This window comes from Lotus japonicus, chromosome 1 (assembly GCF_012489685.1).
Source record: "Lotus japonicus ecotype B-129 chromosome 1, LjGifu_v1.2".
Lineage (NCBI taxonomy): Eukaryota > Viridiplantae > Streptophyta > Magnoliopsida > Fabales > Fabaceae > Lotus > Lotus japonicus.
Window position 1 is genome coordinate 8,605,898 of NC_080041.1, and position 20,682 is coordinate 8,626,579.

The 20,682-nt window shown below is 32.0% G+C and overlaps 1 protein-coding gene across 1 annotated transcript; it reads right to left on the reverse strand.

Moving 5' to 3' along the window:
* Positions 1 to 322: 322 nt before the first annotated feature.
* On the reverse strand, positions 323 to 8,743 carry LOC130733436 (CSC1-like protein At3g21620). Its single transcript, XM_057585610.1, has 12 exons — positions 8,477 to 8,743; positions 7,478 to 7,822; positions 6,701 to 6,847; positions 6,105 to 6,240; positions 5,419 to 5,520; positions 4,495 to 4,614; positions 4,257 to 4,337; positions 3,744 to 4,084; positions 3,098 to 3,343; positions 2,043 to 2,367; positions 1,637 to 1,870; positions 323 to 772 (listed from the first exon to the last, which is right to left on the reverse strand). Exons 2-12 carry the CDS (start codon positions 7,789 to 7,791, stop codon positions 551 to 553), a joined length of 2,268 nt encoding a protein of 755 aa, XP_057441593.1. The 5' UTR covers positions 7,792 to 7,822; positions 8,477 to 8,743; the 3' UTR covers positions 323 to 550.
* Positions 8,744 to 20,682: the final 11,939 nt, after the last annotated feature.

Consider the following 20,682-nt stretch of genomic DNA (forward strand, 5'->3'; position numbering starts at 1 on the left):
AAAAGCGCCAAGAGGTTAATGAGACATAAACAAGCTACTATGCCTTGGTTTACACCAGAGAAATTTTATATAAGGAGGAAATCAAACTGTAACCACTCTTTTCGCGCCAACTTTTTGGACACATTCTATGCTTCCAATGGAGATCACTCGCAAGGGTAGCTTATCATATGATAAGGCCATGTTTGCTCGATGAAGTTAGGATGCTATGCGCTCAAGCATATTTGGGCTTAAAAGGTAAAAAAAAAAATTGGGCTCAAGATTATAACTATTTTCTATTTTAATTTTTTTTGAATCAATTTAAATATATGTGAATGCAAATGTATTTAGTACCAATAACAACACAATTCTAGTAAACTTGCTATTATAGCTACTAAATTTTGATCTGAATAATACTCATAGAGCACTTGCTTTTGGTAGTATTTACAAAGAAAAAAGGACTTGTGAGCCAACCGTGCCATGTTGTATTAACAGAGGCAATGTTGCTCTTTGTGCATTAACCAGACTCCAACACTCACTTAGTCATCTACATCAACTCTAAGGCCTTTAATGCTCATAAAGAACTACTATGTTTGCTAGGCAAAGGTGTGTTTTTCCGAGACTGGCGTTTCGTTTGGACAAGCATAGGCTCATCCTCAAACTCTTGGCTCATTACATCACTGTCAGAGTCTTCATCACTTTTAAAAACTGGATGGATGTATGCATTCTGGAGGAACTCTTTATAGTTCAACTGTGGCTCTCTAGCACGCTCCAATGTGTCTTTCATCATTGCTTCCTAAAAAGTTCACACCACAAGACAAGTGAAAATTAACAGATGCCATGATAGAAAGCATGAATATGGTACAATGGGGATATGGTAAATTTAAGAAATATCAGGATACAACATGGCTATAATACAATGTATAAAATTGATATAAAATCTTAAACCAAAGAAGGGAAGCAATATATTACAAGTTGTACAAGTCATTGATAATGTCATAAAAATTTGATTTAATTGCATTTTTGTCTCTCTAGTTTGGACAGAATATGATTTTGGTCCTCCTAGTTGTTTCCAAGCTAATAAAGTTCCTATGCTTTTAAAAGTCAGCAAATATGGGCCTACCAGTTTTCATATGCCTAAAAAATCTTTAGATCATCATTTCCCCCCAATATTCTTAGTAGGGTTTTTGATGGATGGAAGATATGAAATAATTTAAAAGTTAGAAATTTGGTAAAAATTTGAAATTTTGAATAATTTCGCAGGATACGAGGTTAAGGTTTAAAGATGGCGAAGTTTGGTATTTTCAATTTTTAGCTGAAATTTGATATTTTGGTGAGTTTTGAGGGAAATAATGCATGCAATGATTAAATTGACCCTTTTTTTGAAGATTTTGCTTTGAAAATAAGAATTTGATATATTTCAGTTGAATGAAATTGATGGAGGAGCTAAACTGTGACAATTAAAAAACCGAGGGACTAAATCTGCTCTAAAATTAACGAGGCACTAAATCACACATGAGCCATATTAGAGGAACCGGAAATGTAATTAAGCCTAATTTTTTTATCATTTATCTAATCATTGTTGTATCCCATCTGTACGAGTATAATTTTAAAAAAAAAATAGTAAAAAGAGTATGCCAATTGCGGCATAAGGACTAACCTGTAATGGGTGCTGAACAAAAGCAGGTTCATATCGTCCCTTGCAGAACAAATGGAACCATATTGTCAAAACTGGGAGAATGATGAGCAATGGAGTTGAGTTAGCAGCTTCTTTTGTACTCAATAATCCCATTAACAGCAGCTGTGAGATCACTAATGCAAATATAATACGTCCATGAATATCAGGCCAGAATGCTGCAGCACTCTCGTACTCCTGGTTATACACATTTATAATCTGCCATTCAATTTGAAGCATTAGCATTAGATGTCATGCACACTTCATAACCAGGAGTACATGGAAAAATTTGGAGTAATATGGACATAAAAAGATTAAAGAGCATATGGTCCACGTCCAAACAGCATCTAAAAGCATCAAAACTGAAGAGCTTTTATGAGCCAACTTTCACCTGATGACGGTAGACAACATATGCCAAACCAAAGAACACTATGATGTATGGAAGAAGAAATGGTGTGATCACTGCATATACAAGGCCAAGCAAGAAATAAAGTTGTATTTGAGGTTCGCCTGTGTTGAAACCAATAGTCCCGGGATCCATTGCTTCTTCGCGGTCCTTTTCAGTCTTCACCAAGAAGAAGTTTTTTAAATGATAGAATATCAGTGGCTTCAACCTTAAAATTTCACCAGCACATCCAGCCCACCCATCAACCATTATGTAAGTTATGAAGAAAGTTGCTTTCATTGGAATGGAGACACCAATTGTTTTTGGGATTCTGCATGCAAAGCAATTGTTTACATTATGAAGAAAACATGCGCAAGTAAATCAACCATTGGCAAGTAAGTGTAGAAAACCAATTGAAATATGAGAATGCTAAGATCTACATAGCAACATTTTGCTCTGCTAAAAGGTAATTGGAAAATTGAAAGCTCTCTATCTTAGACCATCTTCAGTGCCCCAAGTAAAATAAATAGAAAATCCATTTTTAAAGATTGGCTTTCATAAGTCTTTGGTCCCTCATTTTATACACAAATTTGGTTTTGGTCCCTGTAACCTAATTTTTATAGTTTTGGCCCTTACTTTTCAAATAACATTGGTTTTTGTCCCCGCTTTATAATATATCCCACACAGTTAAAATGTGATGTGGCTAATAGAGGGTTTGTCACTATTGTCACATGTCCAGAGTAATAATATTATATGACCTATTTTTCAAAAATGATTGCGAGCACTTCTATGCCACAGAATTACTTTGGATGTGTGTAAATGGTGACATGGTCCTATATAAGTCACATCACCATTTAACATTGACATATTATAAGACGGGGACTGAAACCAATGTTATTTATAAAAGTAGGGACTAAAACCCTATAAATTTGGTTGAGATCAAAACCAAATCTAACTGTAAAATGAGCGACTAAAAACATATTTAAGTCTTGAAAAGTTGTAATGTCTCATATAGTGATGCTTAATAATCTTAATTCTTAATAGCATATAAGAGGACTTACTCATTTGCAGACTGGTGGATAAATTTATCTAGTTGTTGGAATGCTGTCCCAGTAATAATGCTCCCAAGGAATACATTAATGAACTGGAAGATATAATATCTTGTGGCTGATCTCCTTTCTAGACCGGACAGGCTTATAAAACCTTCAAACTTGGACATTATCATCAAAATTGTTGGCAGAAATATGAGGAATATCTTCAAAGCAATTCCAGGAAGGAAACCTTGTATAAACGATTTTATGAATTTTCTGCAATAAAAATAAAGCATAATATTAGTTGAGTATAATTTTATGCATTTTCATTATATAACACATTTACATTCGCATCCAATCATTCTATGCCACATAAGACTACATGTTCAGGAGCGATTACATTATTTTATCAAATTAAAAGTTTAGTTTCTAACATGGTGACAAACTATTGGATGTTAGTGTAAAACAATTTTACACTGACACTGCACAAGCATTAAGTCCATATTGGTTTCTACCATGGACACCTTAAGAAGGTACCAAAGAGCCACAGAACATAAAAGCAAAATGTTTCAACACCATTCAATATATTTTGTTTACAATGTCAAGCAGCCAACAGATATATGTATTAATTAAAAAAAAGGAAAAGTATGACATGGGAAGAAAAAATAATGCTTACATTTCAATAAAGGACTTCAAGAAAGGTGCTGCCTTCTCAATGCCTTCAATATTAGCTAGTGATTGCACAAATGCAATAGGAATCATGAAAAAGAACGTCAGAAAGAAGAAAGCAACACCAATTATAAGCCTCCTTATTGAGAGTGAAACATATGGTATTGCCATGTTATCCCAATACACATCACGAGGTTCTGGAGCCCCCTCAGTCAACCATATAGTTGGGTTTCTGGTTTGTTGAGTTTGTGCACAAACAGCTGCACCCCAGCGAGTTCGGAAGGAAACAAATGCAGCTGGCATAATAGATTTAGGATTTTTCTTCACCTTATCTCTCTCCAACTCTATCTGCAAGTTAACAGAAGCATCAAATCATATCAAATTCTTAATTTTAGGGTTTAGGGGGTATCAACCCTGAGAAAAAGATATCTACCAAAGTATTTATATGTAATGAAATTATAAAGGAAGCACATGAAATTCTGGTGGCAATTGTCAAATATGCACAGAAGGTAATGCTTACTTCTTCTGATAGTTTCTCAATTTCAGCAGTATAAAAATCAATCGCATCCACGCTACTACCGCAAAGACCTAAAAAACCAGTCTGCAAGGACAATGTTCATCATGGGAATTACATGGCGCAAGAGGAAAGAAAAAAGAAACCAAATAATTTTCAAACGGCAAGAGCTTATGCTGAAGAGAAAAAAATAATGGAAGATAATTTGGAGTTCATATGAACTGGCTTATTGGATAAGGCCTACCTTTTTAGTTGGCCTTATGGATTGGTTTCTAGAATGTTTAAGTTCATAGTAGTCAAGCCAATTCTGCTTTTTCTTCTTCTTAGCAACTAGACTAGAAAGTTTCTTTGCATCGTAAACAACCTGCAAAAATTTCTCTAAAAGTAAGGGAAAAACAGCAAAACAACATGGTTGGTAGTATAAAACACAAAGAACTAAGCTTGATATTATGTTATGTGATCCAAGGGTCCAATATCATTATAACAATAAAATCAAATGAAGGCTATTGTATGAAAAATGGCCAATTGAGGGAGAACTCCATCAAAGTTTCAATTTAATGTAAAACTATCCATTATGTTCCCAGAAAATGGTAATAATAAAAGGTGGTTTTTTAGTCATAATAATTTGGGTGATTCTAACCTTAGACGAAATCTTAAGCAGGAACGTTTTTTAAAAAGCTAACTGGTGTGATATTCTATTTAATAATGAGAGATAATCCCATTGAGAAAATCTATTTCAACAGTGTATGGAACAAAAATTTCTCAAGAAGGCCATAAACTTGATCATGCTACAAACAACAAAAGAAGTTTCGCCTGAAATTTATTTTCCAATCTACAATATATAATTAACAGAAACAAAAACTGAAAGAAAGAAAGAAAGGGTCGTCAAACATTAGGCAACTGTTCTGCACTGAAACTTACCAGACCATATTGGAAAACAACACAACCACACGAAAACTTGAACCCTAAACCCTAAATATCTTATTATTTACTCATCATACAAGGTAAAAGCTATCCATTTGAATACTAGTAAAAATGTGTATGAATATGAAATCATGACAGGTAAGCTTTACTGTTTTGGTATATAACTAAATAGTTCAAATTACACAACCATATCAAAACAAAGACAAAATTAGGCATGTAAGGTTGTAGCAAAAAAGGATCAGACCTGATGCGTGAGATAGTGCTCTGGATGGTTGACCAAAAAGAAATGTTCCACTAGCTCACTTACTGATTCATCAGGATCAGGTGGTACATTCCTAACAAGTACCTGCACAGATGTACAGTAATTTCTTGAAGAAGGAGCACAGGGGAACAAGATAAAAAACCTAAGTTAAACTGTTAAAGAGCATTGTGACTTTGTATAACAGATAATTATATATTCAGACAGAGTAAATATTACGAATAATTAATGCTTGTAAACTTAAATCTAGAAATAAAATTAATGAATGTTTTAGTAATCAGTGTAAAACTGCTTTTAAACACATTTACCTTGATTTTATGGATATTTGATTTCCCAAATCATAAAACAAGATATTTATGACAAGACAGGGTAGAGTACTATACTTAATTACATTTATAATTCTGAAAGGTAAGCAACCAGGCCAGTTAGGACATAATTATTTGCATAAAGTTCTTCCTCTATTTCTTCCAAGCAAGATAGGAAGGTGCACTTGGATCATTACTCGAAATCAGCATAATACATTCCTTCCATGTCATGTCAGAGCTCAGGAATTAGGAGGAGTTTACCAATCTTATGATATAAATCCTTTTCATAGAATTGGTGCTATGCTACTATGATCATCAGCTTACCATCTTTGTTCAGTACTTCAATGTGATAAAACTTGATCTTACCGTAAATTGGTCAGGACGGCGTCGTTCAGATGCAAGAAAGGACAATCTCATTGTAGCAACTATCTGATACTCCCTTTTCAAGATATAGCATGTCCAGAAGGTAAAAAGATAAGCCATTGCCAGATGAGTCCAAAATCTGCAATACATGTAATGAGTTATTGGAAGATAAACATGCTTGTATGAAAAACTTGGCAGCTACTTCAGGAATGAAAACAGGTTTTATAGTACCAACAACCAGAAGAGCTATTGATTTGTTTCAAATTCATCAGGAATATTTGCATGAAATTGCTTAGAGGTTTATAAATGCTAATATATCAACAGCGACAAAATAATGCAAGTTAACATATTAATATGTACTATTCTTTTAAACATAGGAATAAACATATATTACATCATTAGAAAATTAGTTCTACCAATTGATCAAGAAGATACACATGAAAGTATCATACTAATATGTATTATTCTTTTAAATGAAGAATCACATATATTGATAAATAGAATGTTAATATAAAGTTCATATTAAATGATAGATTATATAAACAGCCAAAACAGGTAGAAAATAAGAAAAAGTCCAACCAACTGAAAAGTTTGTATACCTATTTGATCCAGTTGGGATATTTGAAATAGAAAGCTTATCTATGTTACTATACTCCACATTGGAACGTTCCAAGGTGTTGTTGGTCCAATTGACGGGAACCATAACAGAAAATGCTAGGAGTGAAATGGGGACAAATATTTTCAGCCTGCACTTGAATTGAATAAGGGAAAGCAGTTAGTCAAAAGGGAAAGACATGATAAAACTAATTGTGGGGCAAGAAGAAAGGGATAATTCTGAAAAAGAAACTTCTGTTGGAACAATTTAATGTGTAGGAAAAAATTCACTCAGTAAATATTTTTATCAGGAATTACGGTTATGGAATTATCATAAAAATAAGCCCTGGTGACAAGGATTGAAATCCTTTGTCCCTATTTGGTGTCCCCTTCTCTGTCCCACCAATAAAATTGTGTTATGACAATTAAAAATCACCTATGTAAGTTTATAATTGTCATAAACATGCATTCTTTAATTGACATGACACAATTTAATTGGTGGGATAGGATAGGGGACATCAAATGGGGACAAAGGATCTTAATCCTTGGGGAAAGTATGTACTCATTAAGCTGCTCATAAATCAGTCTGAATACTAGCAAGTTCTTCACAATGTTCATATCAATTTTGGATTCATCTTCAGATCTCCCTGAATCAATTTTACTACCATAAAGCTACTAGGAGTAGCTTCTTCCAGAATCAATCTCCTTCCAACATGAAATCTACAGTGTTATCCAAACACGCACTCGCTGCTATAGGGAAACTAAATTCTATTAGAGCATACCCTAGTAAGTAGATCCTCAAGTATACTGCAGAGTCCAAGCCTGCATGGTCAATTAGTTCGGGTTCCGGCATTTGCAATGCAGCAGGCATCCAATTCAAGAACCTTATGTATGACCTGAAGTCTAAATTGACAAACTTGGACACAAACGCCCCTCCTTGCAACGGACTGCTCCTTAAACCCTTCAGATACCATTTTGGAAAATACACCCTATCATTAATGGGTTGGATTCGAAGTACCGCAAATGCTATTAAGAAAGCAAATGCAGTAAGGATGTTGATCGCCGCTGCAAGTCCTATATCACCAAGCGAAGCCATTCGCCTCAACTTACAAAGAATAAGCTACTTCCTGCAGAACATACAAGTAGTCATGAATCATGATGTCAAAATCAATACCATTTCATTTATAAGATTTGAATTTGAAAAAACAACCTCCTTCTGGAGGTATCAACAGAAGTCAAAACTGATAATGACATGAAAGTTTAACATCTATTATGAGAGCTCATGTAAATTTCCATTGAAAAAAACACAAAATTAATCAAAAAGCCATATACTGAATTTAGCTTTTTTCCTCCCCCAAAAATTCCATCCAATTCCTCTTCAACAATGGAGGTAAGTAGAAATTAGCCCTTCTCCCATATGATCTCTCAGTGACCACCAAACTATAATCTGCTTCTAAAATGTAAAACTGGGATCAAAAGTACAAGTTTTTCTTGCAGCTATACTCAATTTTGAATTCAAATCCCAATCCTAATAGCAAAATGAAAAAAATAAAAAACCAAACTTCATGAAATGTTTCTCTTCTTCAAGCTAGCAATGAACAGGAACAACAAAAAGGTTCTGTAAAATAAAAAAATAAAAAAAATCACACACAAACACAAATGCACCCACCCAATTCAACCCTGACCAAAATTCTACATTTGGAACCACAGCAATGAAGAAGAAAAAAGCAGAAAACTTTCATACTTAAAATACATTAGATCCACTCCATAGAGCAAATTACCTTGTCTGCAACTAGAATTCTCAGCAGAGAAAGAGACACACACCCAAAGGGTAGTTCTTGTTGAAGTCAAATTGAGATGGTTGATCACAGTGACCAAATGGAGAAAACCCCAGAAGCCAAAAAAGTCAGCAATCAACGAAAGTTACAAACTTTATGGCGTTTCTTTATCAAAGGATTTGTCTTGAACATGGAATTTGTAACGGGTAGGATTTGTGCCTACTAAGAAACAGCCATTCCCTGTGTTCATACAAAAATTGTGCATGAGGAAAATGAGAAAGTGATAGAATATATTTATATTGACAAAAAAAGAAAAAAATGATGAAGTGTTTTTTGATCAATGGAGCTAATTAGGATATAATTTTATTTTTTATAATTGATTGATTGATTGATATGAAACACGTGTAAATCTAAGATTAATTTTGGAATAAACATCTCTTCACACCTTAATTTTGAGTGAAACTTAAAAGAGTAATTTTTGTGTGCTAGAATTGATTTTATGAGAAAAAAATATCTGATACAAATATGTTAATAATCAATTTTTAATATGGCTTTTTAATTTCATATATAAGGATTTTTTCCTTCCTTATATGTATTGTTGACATAGGCAAACTCGGGTCGAGACCTCAATTATAGAGAATAAAACATATACTACTCGAACTAATCACTCATTATTGTAATAATAAAACATTAAAACTCTCTTCTTAAAGACAAACCAAGTTGGTGCACAAGTAGTCTATGTTTCATTTACAACTCTTATGAATGGAAAAAAAAAACTCATTGATCAACATTTAACCACTAAAGTGCGATGACAGTGGGACGAGAAATTAATCTACATATATTGACAGGGGGATATTTGGGTTAACTCTTATAAAAAGCGGGCAAAATATTAAAATCATGTAATTGGAATTACTTTGGTGTTTTTCTATGACACTACACTTAGCAAGGAAGTTACACTAAAAGAAAATAACTTAAATAAGTGTTTATGGTCATGAGTGTTTAATGCATAAATGTTTATTCATAAATTAATTTGAAAAATTAATTAAATTAAGTAAAAATTAATTAAATTAAGTTAAACAAGCCTAAACTCTTATATTCAATCTATTATGTACAACTTATCAAATAAACTCAAATTAACTTGAAAAATATTTATGTTATAAGGTAAAGCTAAATAAACTTTTTCGAATGAGGTTTCAGTAGATTGTTGAGTTTTTTTTTTAAGTATAAATGTGTGAGTCTCCATTAATAAGTTTCATGTCTACCTACTATGAGATGTTCGGTTGAAAAACAAATATTTTATCATAATAATGTTATGTAATAATGTAAATAGGGAAAAAAAAAGTTAAGAAATAGGCAATAATTGTTAGAAGGAATTTATGATTTTAAAATGGGCAACATAGTGATTGTGTTTGGTTGGCAGCATGTGAAACGACAAGGTAGGATTGAGAGAGACTAGAGACTGTCGTTGTCGCCGTTTCTTTCTTTCCCTATTCCTAACGGCTACTTTCTTTTTCATTTTTTTTTTCTTATAATTATTTAATTAATAATAACAGCTCAAAGCCTTAGTCAATTAGCCGGCCAAACAGAGCATGATCCTTCCTTCCTCTTTACTTTTCTTCACTTAAAATGTGAAAAAGCTAAAATTTGAAAATAATTATTTTCTCTAAAAGGACAAATAAATAGCAACAAAACTTAAATTTTTTTATGAGTATAATTTTTACGCTTTGCAATGACATTCAATCATATAATGACTCAAAAGATTACATTTTGAGTTGTTAGAGTTTTTTCCAAACAAATCTTTCTGCATACGCATTGTTAAGATATTGAAACCTTGTATTAGATGTTTAAAAAACATAAACTTTTATTGTTGACAATCAAGGATTTGTGCAGATATGAGTGTTATCTTTGGAAAGCTTTACCGTGTGATATAATTAGTAGATATTTGTGTCTATTTAGTTCAATTTTTGATACATTGATTGTGCGTATGAAGAAACATTTATTGAGAGACGCATACCCACTTACTATGATCTCAGAGCCTCCAAGAACGTTGAGAAAAAAACTTCACTAAGAGAAAATAAATGTGTTTAATTTGCCCACTTTCGGTTTTGATTTTCAAAGAAAACAAAAAATACTGTTGAAAACACATTTGATTGATATTTAGAAAAAGTTTTCTTTAAAAATATTTTCCTATGACCAAAACAAAAACAAGAAAAAAATTCGTTTTCATTTTTATTGAAAAAGAAAACAAGTTATTACTGCTTTCACCGCCGTCACCACTATAAGACCCCGTTTTAGGGCATATTATTTTAATAATAATATTAAATAATATTCTGGAAATTGTTTGTGTTATATGTGATACTAGTACTTTTTACCCGTGCGATGCACGGGGATATTCATTTTTATTTAATTTGTGTGTTTTTATGATTTTTGCGTTAATTTCTTAAATATATTTTGTATTAATATATAATTTTTATATTAGAATTTTTAAGTTTTGTTTTGTGATAAATGTGTTTTTTTTTTGTCGTAGCATGGTGATGGGTTTAGTGTGTATGTGGTGTCTTATCTCCATTGAGACGACACACCACACACTTTTAACTTGTCTTGTTTTACAATCCTTGTCATTTGTGTGTTTCCTTGGAATATAGTGGATTGTATTACCAATATGCAGGATTTTATGTGATTTTTTTTAACCTTGACTCATGTTGGTAGTGCAGGTATCCTCATGTCTCTTTTCTACTCCATTTGGGAGGATTAAAATGACATATTTCGTCACCATCTTGTCGCTTCATTGGGTTCTTTGTTGTGATATGTTGTTGCATTGCATCCATCTTTGGTGACAACAAATACCTCATATGCGCCCAACCTCCAGGGAGCTTCCTCCGGGCTGGGCTCGACCTCTCCAGATGTGGTGAAGGTCAATTTTGATGTTTCTGTTTCGGCATCTAGTTCAGCTCGTTTAAACTTTTTGTTATGAATTAATTTTTTTCTTGAAAATTGTGATACAATATTTTCATGGAGGTTAAAACTTTCAGTTGCTCTTGTCATTTCATAACAATAGCTTTTCTACATAACACAACAACTTCTTCTTCAAAAGGTTAGTTGAAACTGTTCTTATTAGTAAATATTATAGTTGGTGTGTTTTGATCTCCAAGTCGTCAGACTAACTTCTCCTAAGTCTTTACATGAGAGACACGCACTTGTGTGTTTTGATCCCCTTCCGTGTTTCCTACAAATATTTATATACAAAAACAATATACTTAATTGAATTCTGGCATAATATAACTAAAATTTAATTTGATGATTTTTTATTTGATACATACCATTAGTAATATTAATTTGTTGAATGCGTGCAGAGGCTCCATTGCTTCAAGGATTTGATTCTCTAATTGAATTCTAAGTTATGTCAAAAGGCTGAATTTTGAAATATTACAACTAATAATTTGTAATGTGAAATTTAATAATGATATGAACTAAACTTACTTCTGTGGTTGGAAGAAGATCACGACTAAATGAATTCTACGTGCGAGCTTTATCTTTAAGTCATCTTCAATGTTAAATTTTGATGAAGGTGTTTGATTGATAAATATTTTATGTGAGATAATTTTTTTCCAGATAGCACGGAGTTCATACGTACATCAAGATGGATGAACAATCTCAGTCATTTACATAGTAAGCAAATGGAAATGAAGTTATAAAAGAGAAATGATTTTTGTCACTTGGACTTAATCCTTAAATTTGGTGTCATGATTTGACACTTTGATGTGAGATTTAAATACAGTTTTGAAGGTTATAAACTTCTCAACTTCTATATAACTACTTCTCAATTTGGAAGGTTATAACCAGTCTTTTTTGTGGGTAAAGCCAATAAAACATATTTATGTTTATGATAATGATGAGTAGCCTATATATATTTTTTAGATGAATTTCAGAAACATTTCTATATATTTTAAATTTTAAATTAAATTAAAATCTTAAATTAATTTATTGTTATATTTTGTTTTGTAATTAACAAATAAAATGAAGTATCATGGTAAGAATAATTTTTTATTTTATAAATTTTTCTTTGCTCCATCGGAAAACTTTATAAATTATATATAATAGTAAGCACATGTAAATGGAATTGTAGAAGTGGAAAAGTTTTTACCTCATGGATTTAATTGTTGAATTGTGTCATGATTAAGCACTTTGAAGTTGGATTTAAATTCAATCTTTAATATTTATAACTTTTGAGCTTCTACATAACTTCTTAATTCTATCAATGCATAATATATAACTATTATTTGTATGCTTACATTTTTTATTTTATATATTATAATCAATTATATGTTCTCAAAATTTTTAAAAGTTTATAACATCCTATGGAATACCATAGCTAATATTTTTTATTTTGGTGAGTAATTTTTGCATATATATAAAATTTAATGTCAAAACATTCACCTTCATTTTCTTTTATTTCAAACATGAAAGACAAACAGTTGTAGGGAAAAGTGTTAATGAAATGTTTTTTCCGCAATATTGATATGAAATTTAATGTGAAAACATCGAATAACAAAATTTGTTATATGATGGATCCTTTGAAAAAAATATCATCATCTTAGATAAAACAAATAGTTGTATATATGAGATTTTAATAGATGCAACATATTATAGAGTGCAAATGCTTCATTAGAATTTACTATATTAATTTATCATTAAGGCATACAAAAAGTGCAAGAAACTTAAATGTTTTCAAAATAATACATTGGAAGAATGGAAACAATAGCGGCAAAGTCTGAAAGAAGAAAACATTGAAACAAAATCAGTTAAATGTAAAAGGAGAACGAAGGCTTCATTGTATTAGATTAGAAGAAAAGACAATCATTTGGTTGATTTAGTTGATAATAAAACAATGAAAATGGAAAGAAAAAAAAGCAAGAAACTTACATTAACTGGACATTCAACTATCAAAGAAAAGGAAGCAACATCATGAAGTTGAGAGTGAAAAACAATGAAACTCGATTAGAGAATGATAAAGGAGATGACTTTAACCGTTTAATGTTACAATTGACAGTGAAGAAAGCACATTATTAAAACATAATAGAAGTTAATACAATAACATAATAATGTTAATAATTCATAAGAACAAAACATCCATCAATGACGAAAGTAAAATAAAATGGATAATTTTCACCGATTGAATTAGCGATAAAAACATGAAATTATGAATAAACACTGAATTTTACCGCAGTGGAAGATTAGGAATGAGAAGAATGAATGAGAAAAGAAAGTTCAGCTGAAAAGAACATACCCTGAGAATGAAATGTGAAGAAAAAATGATGGTGAAATCAAAATAAATAAATCAAAAGGGAGAAAAAATGGGCTTTTACCTGATGGAAGAAGTTGGTTGAGAAATTTTCAAAGCCTAAGAATGAAAATTGAAGAAGAAGAAGTGGTTGATGAAGTAAAAAAAGACGAAGAAGAAATTTTTCTAACCTGGTGGAAGATCATCTTGTGGAGGGATCATGCTATTGGAGAATCCAAACGGGAGAGATTTCTTGCATAGGAATAGAGGTTATGGAGATCAAGATAAGAAAGATGAAAATATTTAAAAGGAGAATGGAAAGACGTTTCATATATGTGAGAAAAGGAAGAGACTCTTGCACTTATTTTTGTGACCACAATAAAGAGTTACAAAAGTAACAAAGAAAACAACTAAGAATGTGAACAGACAGAAGATGAGAGGTTTTAAATGGAATGGAATGAAAGAGTGAATATGATGCAATTAAAAACTCAAATCCTTGTGAATCAACGGCTGAGATTCAATCTAAGTGAAATAAAATGCATTTTTACTAAAATATCCATGCTCATCTTTCACAGTTTTTGGAATTAATTATTGAATGACAGGTTTGCCCCAAGGCTGCACAAACTCTCCCTTTATATATAATATAGATAGATATAGATATAGATATAGATAGATAAATATAGATATAGATAGATAGATAGATATAGATATAGATATAGATATAGATTATGCCTTTAGAAATGACAATTATTTTATTAGGGACATTATTAGACCTTAATAATATATAGATGACGATGTACTCGTCATTACGAGTGTTTTGACTGTAATATTGCTAGGGTTCTGCGGCGAGGACTTTAAGGTCGAAATCGGCCCGACAACGATGATGAATTGGCAAATCGAGTCGGCGAGTACGATTTCGTCGGCCACACCTTATGGGGAGGTGCTGGGCATGATTCTAAGGATATTCCATGAGGGAATATTCCTTTTTTTTATTTTTGAGAGTTTTAATGAAATAAAATGAGTTTTTATTTAAATAAAATGTATCTAATTATTTTTAACCCATGGTTTATTAAAAAAAATTAATTCCTCAAATATTTTTGAGGAATTGTGGAAGTGATGCACGAATTTTTGGAACCAAAATCATTGATAAGGTTTTTGAATTCAAAATTTAAAGTTTTGATGCATTAAGGAGGAAAATTGCGTAATTAATGATTAATTCTTTTTTTATTTTTATTTAAATTATTATTTTTAAAATTTTTGGAGAAAACATGCTGAGTATGGTGATGGGGAGCGGCCAAAAGCCTTGGAGGAGAAGGAAGAAATTTATTTTTCATATATTTCCTTTCTTGGCTAGGTTTTTATGAAAGGAGTAATTTAAGGGATTGATTTTTTTGCTTTTCATTTAATGGAGGGTTAAGATTTGAACTTTTAAAACCTTGAGGATCGTTTTATATCTGATTTAGAACCCTTGGGATTCAGCTTTAAACCTTTTAAAAGTTAGGCTTAATTGCAGTTTTGGTCTCTCATCTTTCACCTATGTGTGATTTACATCCCTCATGTTTAAAATGAGCGAATTTAATCCCTTATGTTCCAATTTGTGAAAATCAGCTCCTTCCGTTAAGTTGCCATCCAATTTCAGACGGAAATCGTCTATGTGGACTTTATTAACGACGTGGCTCTGACATTACGCGCCACTGGGATACCACATCATATATTTTCTTTAAAAATAAATCTTTTTTCTTTAATTTAATCTTTTTTCTTTTAATCTTTCATCTTCTTCAACCTTCCTGTTTCATCTCTTCGTTTACACTACAGCACCCCCACCACCGTTCCCTTCTTCTTCTTCTCCCCTTCTCCTTCATCTCTCTCCATTAAACATCACCGACCCTCTACCACAGCACCACCACCACCACTCCATTCTTCTTCTTCTCTCTTCATCCAACCACCATGAGAATCTCACACCATAAAACCCACTGTCACTGAATTAAATCCAGGCAACCAAGAAAAAAAGTGAGATCGCAGGGGAAGGGGGGAAGAGGATGAAGCTAAAAACATGAATCTGAATTTCGTTTTTGGGATGGTTCCATCTTGAAGCTACAAAGGAAATCCCAAATCTCATCCTCACCATCGATCAACTCCTCCAGTCCCAACGGTCTCACCCTCAACGTCGTCGCGCCGTCTTCATCATCAACGCATTAGAACAATCAGGAAAGTCACCTCTGTTATCAACTTCTCCTTCCCTTCTATCTTCTTCTCTGATTTTATCCATACCTAGAATTAAAGTCATCGCCTTTCTCATCTCCTAGACTCTAAAGTTTCCGCCTTTCCCCTTTTAGCTTTTCCTCTCTCTCACCAACTACCACCAACCAGGGATTTGCGAAAGTGGGTGAGGGTCAATGACAAGGGGTTTGCGCCGCGGGTAGGGTCGATGGCGAAGAAACGGTGGCGTGGTCGACGATGTGGGGAAGAAGGTGCTGGCGCAAGGGAAGGGAAATATAAGTGCTAGTTAATGTGGAGTGCTTGAGATCTGGGTTGAATCTAGGGTTGAATCTAGGGTTCAAAGTTTTAATTTTTGGTGGAAGATGGAAGATGAAGCATAACCATTTTCTGGGTAGCAATCTGATTTGGGATTATGGTTACATTTTTTTTTTTTGGTTACAGGATTATGGTTAAATGTATTAACCACTGTCCTCAATTTCATGTCAAAGTCTCTTTTTATTTTTCACAGCTAAAAATAGGGGTACAGGTGTAAATAGGAAAAAAGGGTGCAAATAGCAAGCCACGTCAGCCAGCTCCGTTAAGTTTTAAACGGTTCTCTAACGGAAGGAGCTGATTTTCACAAATTGAAACATAAGGGATTAAATTCGCTCGTTTTAAATATGAGGGACACAAATCGCACATAGGTTAAAGATGAGGGATCAAAACTGCAATTAAGCCTAAAAGTTAAGGATTTAAATGATAGTTTTAAAAGAGATTTAATTAGGAAATAAGCCAAATTTTGAGGATTTAGTCAAGGAAGCTTGGAAAGCTCTAGAAACCCTAAAATGGGCTGAATATTTCGTGGCTATGAGCCTCTACTTGGGGAGGAAGAAAAACATTTAATGCTTGGCTCTCACCTCTCTCTATAAATAGAGACCTTGGTCATTTGTTTTTCACACACCAAGAGCTCTCCTCTCCTCTCTTCTGCGTGAGCTCTCCCTCCCTCTCTTGTTTTTTTTTTCCTTCTTGTTATTAGTTTTGTTAGTAGTTTCCAAACCTCAAGCAAGGTCATTCTCAATATGCTCTGTAGTTGCAGCAAATGCAGATCTGCCAAAACCAGAAGAGAATGATTTTGATCAAGTAGCTAAGAAATGTTTGTGAAAGTGAGGGTTTTTCTTAAAGAATTTCTTAATGTTCTTATGATGTTCTTATGATCTTCTAACAAAGTATTTTAGAAATGAGGTTTTGATCTGATAAAAGAGAAAGTTTTGGTTTTTCAAGGTTTTTAAGAAGGTATTTTCCAAAATATGGGGAATGGATATAATATCGCTAACGATTGATTAATTCGTAACGTTACTCTGTCCGTTCGTTGGTAGAACCTTTTCGAGTGTAGACCTAGTTTCAATGAGCAACCGAAGACTTTTAGGAAAGCGTACCTTCGAGGTAAGGGCACTTCGGCTATAGCCTAGAAATATTGTTTGTGATTTTGATTGCTATACATAACATGATACTAGGATTATCAATGTTGTATGTGCTAGAAATGCTAGATGATTATTGATACAATAAATGTTAGCTATTGATATTATGAACATGCCTATATGACTAGGGTGTTAGCTTCATTTATTGTTATGCATGCAACATGACTAGAGACCTTCTTGTTGTATTAGCTCGGGGGCGGTCGAACACTAGTTTAATCATTATGTTTTAATTTGAAAGAATCATTGTACGCTTCCAAAACTTTTATTAACAAAATGAATTGTTCAGTCTATTTCTCAAGGTAATACTTCTTTATATTAAGCTATGTTTCAAAAAGGTTTTTATTTGGCTAAAATTTGCCCACGTTTTTCGAAAAATATTAATAAAGTGACCCCCGAAATTTAGGGATGTTACAATCACCACCAGCGTCACTACATTGACTGACGCCGCCACCACTACACTAACGCCATCGTCGCCTCCACCACCAACATCGTCGTTGTCGTCACTACCACCGCCACCACCACTATCACTGCCATTAACGCCATCGTCGCCTCCACCACCAACTCCACCACCACCATCATCACTGTCTTTGCAATCACCACCAACAACGCCCGTTGCTGTCATGACCATCGCCACTACCATTACCACCATCTCCATTGCCGCCTCCACCACCACCACCACCACCACCACCACCACCACCACCACCACCACCACCACCACCACCAACTAGTGAGATGAAAACGTTGATGGTGGAAGTTGGTTGTAGTGGCGATGCTGACGTAGGGGTCGTGGCAACAATGGTGGAGGTAGAGAAGGTGGTGGGGTGGGGAGGAGGTGAAAGTGGTTTTCGTGGAGATGGTGGTAAATGAGGCGACGACAGCGATGATAACAATGATAATGAAAATAGAAAGTCAAAACAAACATGTTTACATGTTTTCTAAATTTTAAAAATTTGGAAATGAAATTTTTTTTTTTCTAAAACCAAACATGCCAATATCTTTGAAACCAATAATGATACATGTACACCTTATTTTTTATAAACTTTATTTTCACTCATTTTTTTTATCTCTCTCTTCTTATCGTCGGTCAAATCTTATATTTTCTCCCTCTTACTTTTTCTTTTTTTTCTATCTCTTTCATTCTTTCCACCTCAAAGAGAGGTGTGAAAATGTCTCATAAGATTTAACTTAAAAAAATAATAGCAATGACGTAAAAAATAGATTAATTAAGACCATATTTTAAAGATGTCATTAAGAAATTAAATCTGCTCTGTACCGTTTATTTTTTTGGGTCAACAAAGGATTACAATTCATTACTCCTACGGACCCACATGACATGGTATAACGCTCCATTACAGAAATAAATGAGCCTGTGTTTTTCAGTAAAGGATATGCTTGTAATAAATATCAAATATGTTTGATTTTCATTGTTTAATGGGAATTAAAGGAAAGTGGCTACTAAAGGAGGGAGGTTACATGACATGAATATGGATTTATTTTACTTTAACGATCGATAATTTAAGCACACGTTTTTCAAATAAATGATTTTTTGAGAGAATTTTATTCAACCTGTGAATATTTACATCTATCTATATACATATGTAAAGGAGACTTGAAAAAATAACATTAATCACATTAGCAATAAGAGTATTAAACACATTAAAAAAGACTACAAAGTCATAAATTAAAAATAGTTTGTTACCAACTTTTGAGTTTCTTTTTTTTCGAAAGCAAAAATTATATTGATATAAAATTGAGGAAATAATCAAGATATACACCCTCCTCAAAAGGATTAGAAAAAACCAGTAGCAGAAAGAAACCCCAACCATGAAAAGAACCAACCAAGAAAAACAACCCGAACCAAAGACCTAAAACTTTTGAGTTTCTTATAAAAAAATAATTTGTTAAGTATTAATTAAAAATAATTAGAATTTTAATTATTAATAATAAATTGAGAAAAAATTAAATATTTTTTAAACAAAACAAAGAAATATATTTATATGTAAACAATATTAAAAATTAGATTAATTAAGTAAAAAAAATATTTATTAATAAAAATAATTAAGAAAAAAATATTTGAAATATATCTATCTATATCTTTTATAATATAAATATGTACAAAAGACTTGAACCATAGCATTAAATACAATAGTAGAAATGAAGACCCCTTATTTAACTCTTTAAAAAAAACTCATGACCTTTCGTTTTTCATATTGCTTACTCACTATTTTTAATGATAAAAAACCAAACTTTGCTATATAAACAAATTAGACACTCATAAAATGAAACTAGGTAATGTTTTCATATATGAACAAATATCGAGAATAATTATTAATTTAGTAATTATTAATAAAATATTAATTATTAATAAAAAATGTAGACAAAATAACTTTAAAATTAAAATTTTCACAATAAGGTGTTTGTGTATCATTTGGAAAAAAATTATACATTTTTTGATCTATTATATATTAGTGAAAATGACTTAACAAGGAGGAAACTAACTACAAAAAAAATTACCATTATTTAATTATTTTTTGAAAGAACTATTAAAGTTACAACTTATTATAATTTAAAAATTACTTTTTTGTTGATAAAAGCACACAAAAAATGTTGTTATTATTATACCTTATTTGATAATATATTTCAAACTTACAAAAAAAATTTGTTTATAAAATAAATGAGTTATTAAATATAATTCAGTGCTAATTATTAAAATAAATTATTAGATTTGAGTATGTATTTATTCACACACAAAAAACTCTAAATTGTTTCAAGATTTGATAATACTTATAATTAAAAATTTATTTTAATATTCCTTTAAAGTATAATAACTTTTTGTAATGTTAAAAATTATTGTAAATAAACCCGTGCATCGCACGGGTATTATATCTAGTTATGATGTAATTATCTCTTTTAATGGGAGTTATTAATTATGATGTTGTAAATTATTTATCGTTGAAATTATTATATATATAATTTTAAGATTTACATAATAAGACTATGTTTGACATGTCATTTCAGCTAGCCTATAGCTTATTTGACTAGCTTAAAACTTATTTGACTAGCTTAAAAACTCTATAAAAGTGTTTGGTGAATGAACTTATTTCAGTAACTTAAAACTTTAAGCTATATAAGCTAACTCAGGTAGCTTAAAGATTAAATCTTATAGCTTATTAAATATATTCTCATTTTAATCCTTATTATTTTATTAAAATTCCACCTTTAGCCTTATATGTTTTTTACTAAACCTATTT

Coding starts and splice junctions, on each gene's coding strand:
- LOC130733436 (XM_057585610.1), bottom strand. CDS start 7,791: ATGGCTTCGCTTGGTGATATAGGACTTGCAGCGGCGATCAACATCCTT. Junction 6,241..6,700: donor ATCCCAACTGGATCAAATAG/GTATACAAACTT, acceptor CATGTATTGCAG/ATTTTGGACTCATCTGGCAA. Junction 4,615..5,418: donor AGCACTATCTCACGCATCAG/GTCTGATCCTTT, acceptor AAATTTTTGCAG/GTTGTTTACGATGCAAAGAA.